General features: G+C 33.1%; 1 protein-coding gene across 2 annotated transcripts; it reads left to right on the top strand.

The window, feature by feature from the left end:
- Positions 1-1,971: 1,971 nt before the first annotated feature.
- LOC136803889 (uncharacterized) lies at positions 1,972-4,310 on the top strand. Of its 2 annotated transcripts, none has more exons than XM_067060615.1 (2): positions 1,972-2,009; positions 2,497-4,309. In XM_067060615.1, the coding sequence occupies exon 2, from the start codon at positions 2,663-2,665 to the stop codon at positions 3,887-3,889; it is 1,227 nt and encodes a 408-aa protein (XP_066916716.1). In that variant the 5' UTR covers positions 1,972-2,009; positions 2,497-2,662; the 3' UTR covers positions 3,890-4,309. The 2 variants fall into 2 exon arrangements, with proteins under 2 accessions (XP_066916716.1, XP_066916715.1); XM_067060614.1 differs by lacking the exon at positions 1,972-2,009 and having other exon boundaries at positions 2,483-2,903; positions 3,078-4,310.
- The last annotated feature ends 3,791 nt before the right edge of the window (positions 4,311-8,101 follow it).

The following is an 8,101-nucleotide window of genomic DNA, read 5'->3' as shown; positions in this document are numbered from 1 at the left end:
TCGCCATCTTTGCCGGAAGCACTTCTTCTACAACTTCATCCCCCTCAGCCTCTGTATCAGTCTCTTGTATTATGAAGACTTCTGAATCATGCTGGTTGAATCTCGAATGGCTTGAAAACAGCTTTGAAGATCCATCTTTTGAAAATTCCAACGGCCTGTATTTATACTGTACTCCTTCCTTTGTTGATGTTTTGCATTTTTCATTATGGCTTGCTTTCTCTGTCAGGATTATTTTCTTCCTTGGCGCTTTTGAAATATTCTACTCGCTTCGACATTCTTGAGAGACATTGCGCTCGCGAACAACTTCACTCAACGCGAACAGAACACTATTTGATGATATGCCTTAATGTAGTTGATTTTATACCATCTCGTCAGACAAAACCCAAGTTATGTAACGACTAGCAATTGTTATAACAAAGGATTTTTGTCACTCCTGAAAGGATTACTAACAAAGGCGCTATTCTTTTTTCGGTTTCTAGGGATTTTTCTATAGAGAACGATTCCCAAATTGATACATTTAATGTCGCGCTGCGATGTACAGTGAAGGAACATCAATTAAGTCTCTTTTTTGTTCCTTATGGAACATTTTAAGAAACTCTACTCTTGAGAATTCCATTTTATTCCCTTTTGTTCTCTTTGCAGAGAATAAATTGTTTTGTTTGAATAGAACAAATCGGGTCACAACAATGACCCTTTTTTGTTCTTTTCTTGTGGACTCAAAGATGTTCCATTATATGAAAGAACAATTTTAATAAGCTGCGGGGAATTATTTGTTCTTTGATATAATGGAACAAATTTAATATACCGGGGGGAATTACTTATTCCTTCATTTAACGGAACATTTTTGATATACCGCGGGGAATTATTTGTTCCTTTATACGAAGGAACAATTTCAATATACCGCGAAGAATAATTTGTTCCATTCATTGGAGGAATATTCAACTCCCTTGTGATATGGGAACAATATAGATGCTCATTTAATTATTCAAATAAACCTAAAAAAATGTTCTCTAATCACTAAGAACAGTAAAATCAGTTTTCAAGGGAACAATTAATCTTTGTCATAATAGTGCTGATTATTGTTCACTTTCTCATAATTGATACGAAGAATCTGTACCTGTCAAATGACCAAAGAAGGTCATCACATTTATGATATATTATAATATGGTAGTATAGTATAGATACCTTATTAACCATATTATGATATATTCATGATAATATGATAGATATAAATATAATATGATGATTATATTATCATATTATTCAAAACTATCATAAATATTATACTATATATTGATTTTAATAGGTTATGATAAAACAATCATAATATTTTGACCATATTATTATTATAAGTTTATGATATCATTTAAAACAATGAATACATTATCATCTTATTCAAATCCTATCATAAATATCATATATGATATAAAATAATATGATATGATTGTATGTTATGATAAAATAAGTAAATCGTTATAATATTTAAATCATATTATTTTTAATAAATGATATGATGATATTATAAGACATTAAATATATTATCATTACCTTCAGATCGTAGATATTTTCATATTATATATTTGAGTAAATTTGAACGATGAACATCTCAAAAAAGAATAAAAAATTAACAATTCCCATGGGAATATTTAGTCAACTGATAATTACATCTCAAGAAAAAGGACATAATATGAACAATACACATGAGACATGGACAATCGATGATAAGATTTGACTCGTTCATCGAAATATGAAACCCCCTTGCAAGTAACAATCCAATCACCTATCAATTTTCCCTAAGAAAACAAAGAACAATATGACATTCATGACAATAGGACCCCCTGTTTAGGATATGTTTACTGTTTTCAAACAGTATAAATGACACAGTTTGAACACTCACTGATCAAAGAAGGCCAATATGGCCCGCCGGAGGGTGCTCTTCGTCGACTGGCATTCTGTCAATGGATCAGCCAATGGAAAACGAAAGTTATCGTTCAATGAAAATGATAAAGGTAAATTTACGTGTCCAGCTAAATTATGCTTACATTCAGACTTTGAAAGCAAAAGAGGTTTAAGAAAACACATAGATAACAAGCACCCTTGGTATTACTATTTTGATGACCAGCCAGAAATTAAAAGGGAAGAAGTCGAACTTAACCAGCCTATTGTCCAAAAGAAAGCCTCTACAAGTTCCAAACCTTACTATTCAATCGATGAAGGGATCGGAAAATCGTTTTATAGGTGGTTGACCACTACCTGCGGTGGAGGTAAAAATGACAGAGAAGCTAAACAAGTCGCTAAACGAGCTTTGAAGTTTTTGATGAGCAGTACTGGGGATAACGAATCTCAAACACCCTTAACTTACGAACTGATTGATTGTTGTTTAGGGTCTACAACAATAATATTGACATTTTTGACTGTTTTAGACGAACAATGGAAACTATCTTCTTCAGGGGCACTTAATTATGTTAAAGCTATTTCTGATTTAATGGATTATAGAAAATCATTTGGAATCAATGATAATAAATTGAGATGTTTTACAATCACAGAAGTTTATTTGAGGAGAGCAAAGGAAAATCTGAGAAAGAAGAAACGCCTTGACGGCACGAGAAACTTTGACCTAGAAACGCTCATTGGTCGAGACAGCTGGGCCACTTTAGAAGAAATGGAGGGAGTCATTCCTTATCATATCTTCAAATTCAAAGAAATCGTTAATAAGTGCAAAGTACAACAACCATTACCCAATAAACAAGAGCTTACATTCTGTACTCGTTTCATCACAACCTTTTTATTTTTACGTGTAAAGTGCAGTAGACCAATGACATTTCAATACTTGACTCTAACAATGATCGAAAAAGCAAAGCAGGCTGATGGTTTCATTGACCAGAGGGAGTTCAAAACGACAGGTAAATATCTTTTTGATACTCTCATCTTAACTGAAGAAGTATTTACTGTCTTGGACACATACACAGACTTTGTTAGACCTCTTATGAAACCAAGTTGTGACTATCTGTTAGTATCGACAACAGGCAATCAATATCAATCTTTAACAACTGCAATGACTTTAATTGTACATCAAGCCATAGGAAAGTATATCCATCCAACAAGATATCGACAAATAGTTGAAACAACAAGTGCGGATAGATTATCTCGATCCGAACAGGAGATAATATCAGAGGATCAAAAACATAGCTCTGATGTTGCAAAGGTTCACTACAAAAAGAAACAATCGAGAATAGTCGCCACGCAAGGTCGTCAATGCATGGAGAAAATGCTTGGTACTACACGAAAGGATCACCAAGAAGCATGTTCAGGCGTGCTGAGAGATTTAGCTGCCATGTCAAGAAATACAATTGAATCACAACCAATTCAAGACGCAGTTGCTAGTTCAGCTTCTTCAACCTCAACAAATAATCACATTCCAATGATAGTAGATTCAGACGATGACGCATTCGAACCAAGTAATATTGAGGCTCAGTGCACTGAAGTGAACAACATCATGCAACGTGTGCAATCAATGTGTTCGACTTCACCTCTCACAAATCAAAATCTAAACGAGTCAAGAGACGTACAAATGGAAGTCGTAAGGTCAACTGTATCATCTACACCAAAACGTCCTCAAAACTCTAAGAGTTACGACAAACGAAGAATAACTGAAAGTGTAGAGGTGAAAAAGGAAACTGCTATTAAAGAGACAAGAAAATCTTCTAGAAACATCAAATTTTCACAAGAGGAAGATGAGGAGCTTTTAAAAGGGATACAAAAACATGGTGAGAAGAACTGGGCAGCCATTATAAAAGACAAAACATTTGACTTTCATCCCTCAAGAACAAGAGACTCGTTGAGGGTACGAGCAGATTCAGCAAAATTTAAAAAGCTTTTGAAAATGTAAATTGACTATGAATTTTGAAGTGTTATTTTAACAGTTAATTAAATATTTGATGGAAATTTATAATAGGCCAGTGCCATTTAAGATAATTATATTGTTCTGAAATTCAATTCTCTACTTGTATAGGTGCACTTAATACATCCCCACTCTTCATTTTCAAATCTTGAAATTTTGAATTTATTTCCTAAAAAGAACTACTCTAACTGTAGACCACTGGTAGCAAAAAGAAAGCCTGTCGATTTTAGCCTACAATTTATATGATAGCCAAGTAGCCAAAGGATTTTTGGAAGACGAAAGTTATTTCTATGAATGACGTAACTGAAAATGGAAAAGGACAGAATAAAATTGTAACTTTTTGACATGCGCATTCAATAAAAAGTAAGACATTGTCATTTTCAATTCTTTTTGATCAAAATGAACTACTTGAATGAAGACCACTGCTAGCACATAGATAGCCTTTCGATTTTAGTACGAACTTGCTTTGATAGCCCATTAGCCAATAGAATTTGGGGCAATACATCGTTCTTGAATAAAAAAAGGAAATGGGAAGGAACTTTTACTTTGTGACATGCGCACTTGATATAAAGTGAGACTTTGTCAATTTTTGATACTTTTTAATGGAAATGAACTACTTGAATGAAGACTACAGCTAGCACATAGATAGCCTTTCGATTTTAGTACAAACTTGCTTTAATAGCCCAATAGCCAATGAATTTTATGGCAATACATCGTTTTTGAATAAGAAAAGGGAATGGGAAGGAATTTTAACTTTGTGACATGCGCACTTGATGTAATATGAGACTTTGTCAATTTTTGATACTTTTTAATGGAGACTACTGCTAGCACATAGATAGCCTTTCGATTTTAGTACAAACTTGCTTTAATAGCCCAATAGCCAATGAATTTTATGGCAATACATCGTTTTTGAATAAGAAAAGCGAATGGGAAGGAATTTTAACTTTGTGACATGCGCACTTGATGTAAAGTGAGACTTTGTCAATTTTTGATACTTTTTAATGGAAATGAACTACTTGAATGGAGACTACTGCTAGCACATAGATAGCCTTTCGATTTTAGTACAAACTTGCTTTGATAGCCCAATAGCCAATAGATTTATCCGAGTACAACGTTCATCAAACGACTTCACTGACAACGTAATAGAAAATAGGACGGAGAGAGGTCTTTCAAGATGACATCATTGTCAATTAAAGTGGAATACAGAAAGAAGCTTTCAATCCGTGTCATGCGCATTAGAAACTTCAAAAGAATGAAATACATTTTTTGAATATGAAATTTTTTGGGCTACCGGGCTACCAAAGCAATTTCAACCAAAATTTGATTGGCTACCAAGGGGCTGCCCATAGGCTACCATCAATTGTAGCCCATTCTATGAAATATTATCAAAAATGACAAAGTCTTGTGATGTAGCTAATGCGCATGTCACAAATGGAAAGCTTTGCTCTATTCCCTTTAATTCTCAAATAATTTAGAAATCCCTTAATAAAAAGTAGAACTCTGCCATTATTTGATTTTTTTAGATCGATGAACTATTTCGAATGTAGGCCACTAGTAGAAAATAAATAGCCTGTCAAATTTCCTTTTAACTTGCTTTGATAGCCCAGCAGCCCATAAATTTATGATAGTTCCACACATTTTGAATGATATTGTTGACAATTTAATAAGGTATGGGAGAGAGATAAGAATTTCCAAATGACGTAATAAATCTTCAAATTTGTGACATGCGCATATCATACTTCAAATGACTGTTGTTGTCCAATTTCCTATCATATTGTCAGTGACGTCATTAAAAACAGAGTACTACTTTAAATCAACTGGCTTTTTGGCTATCAAAGCAATTTAAGCTAGAATCGACAGGCTATCTATTTGCTACCAGTAGTCTCCATTCGTTGAAGTAGTTCATTTTGGTTAAAAAGGATCGAAAATTGGCAAAGTCTAACTTTTTATTTAGTGCGCATGTCAAAAACTTTAGATTCTGTCTCATTTCATATAACATTATCAGTGACGTCATTTAAAAAAACGTTGTATTATCACAAATCAACTGGCTACCTGGCTATCAAAGTCAGTTCAAACTAAAATTGAAAGGCTATATAAGTCCTACCAGTGGTCTCCATTCTATGTAGTTTATTTCGGTAAAAAGAATTGAAAAATGACAAAGTCTAACTTTTTATTCAGTGCGCATGTCCCAAAGTAAAAATTCCTTCCCATTCTTTTTTCTCATTGCAAGGAAACATCAATTAAAAACGGTGTATTGACATAAATTTTATTGGCTAATGGGCTATCAAAGCAAGCTCGTACTAAAATCGAAAGGCTATATATGTCCTACCAGTGGTCTCCATTCAAATAGTTCATTTCGATTAAAAAGAATCGAAAATTTGGCAAAGTCTCACTTTATATCAAGTGCGCATGTCACAAAGTAAAAATTCCTTCCCATTCCCTTTTCTCATTCAAGAATGATGTATTGCCATAGAATTTGTTGGCTAATGGGCTATCAAAGCAAATTTGTACTGAAATATGAAGGCTATCTATGTGCTAGCAGTGGTCTCCATTCAAATAGTTCATTTTGATTAAACATAGTCATTATAAAAACACTGGTCTGGAAGGCTTTTGTTTCTTGTTATTGTTAAATGATGGTGCTTATGTACAAAAATCGATTTATTTTGCAAACTTTTTGATCATGTGATTAAAAAATAGACCATTCCCAAGAGGAGTTATTGGTAACGTGATCCAAAAGTATGCAAATCACAACTTGTGTTTTGTTTATAACAAAAGGAAATTGAACCAAACTCTTAAAACCATACATTGCCAGACCGGGATTTTTTATAATGACTATGATTAAAAAGTATCGAAAATTGACAAAGTCTCACTTTATATCAAGTGCGCCTGTCACAAAGTAAAAGTTCCTTCCCATTCCCTTTTCTCATTCAAAAACGTGTGTTGCCATGAAATTTATTGGCTAATGGGCTATCAAAGCAAGTTTGTACTAAAATCGAAAGGCTATCTATGTGCTAGCAGTGGTCTCCATTAAAGTAGTTTATTTTGGTCAAAAGAATTGAAACATGATAAAGTCTCGATTTTCATTATGTAGTACAGTTGACGCTTTCTAATTCGATCTTCAAGGGAAATTGGATTTTCATCGAATAAGGGAGCTTATCGAATAAGGGAGTGTCGTTCATGAGACTTTCTTGTTGACGGGACTTTAAATTTAATCGAATAACAGAGCCTATCGAATAGCAGAACGTCGAATTAGAGAGCGTCAACTGTATGTGAAAAACTTAAAGCTATGTTCCATTTCATTTTCATTTTTGGTGGTGTCATTCAAATAACTCTGTGCTACCGAGAATTAACTGGCTTTTGGGCTACCAAAGCAATTGAAAGCTTAACTTGACAGGCTATTTATTTGCTACCAGTTGTCTACACATTGAAGGTAGTTCATCAAAGAAGTATACATTGCATTTTCAGATTTATTAAATAGATATGCTGGAATGTTTCAAAATGTCTTGGTTGTTAGTTCTGGCCATTGGTCGGTCTCCTTTTCTAAATCTCATAGGATATTCAAGCAAAACGAAATTTGGATTTTTTATAAGATCATAAATGAATGCTATAGTGCAAACAATCTGCAAACAATCTCCAACCAACTTCCACATTTTAAAAGTATGCATATCAGAAATTGAAAACTATGTCCCATTATCCTTATTTATTGCAATGAATTTTATTGAATCATTAAATTGTACAACATCGTAAACCAATCAATCAATATTGATCAATGTCATAAATCAATAAAGCTATCAATATGATTTATACGCTTTTATTATAAGAAAATACTTTATAAGAATTTTATGATCAAATTGGCCAAAATATTAAGAATATAGTAAAAATATCACCATCATGGAATTTAGCAACTGAACCTAAAAATGCCTTACAGTTGTTACCAATGATACACCAGTAATGCTCAATAATCTCATGAAAATCCTATTTTATGCTTCAGGCATACATTACATGTTAAATATAGGTTAAATTTCGATCTTATCTTAATATAAATAAGGATATTTCAGGATTTCCACCAAAAAGTCAAAGAAGAGTGTAAATTATAATAAAATGAATCATAAGTCAAAGCTCTAAAGAGTTAGATTTTGATATCATCTCAGACATATTATTTTTCGAAAGAAAATTGATAAAACAAAAAAACTTTAAAAT

Source organism: Clytia hemisphaerica, unplaced genomic scaffold (genome assembly GCF_902728285.1).
Source record: "Clytia hemisphaerica strain Z4C2 unplaced genomic scaffold, Clytia hemisphaerica genome assembly, whole genome shotgun sequence".
Lineage (NCBI taxonomy): Eukaryota > Metazoa > Cnidaria > Hydrozoa > Leptothecata > Clytiidae > Clytia > Clytia hemisphaerica.
This window is presented reverse-complemented; position numbering and strand designations above follow the sequence as displayed.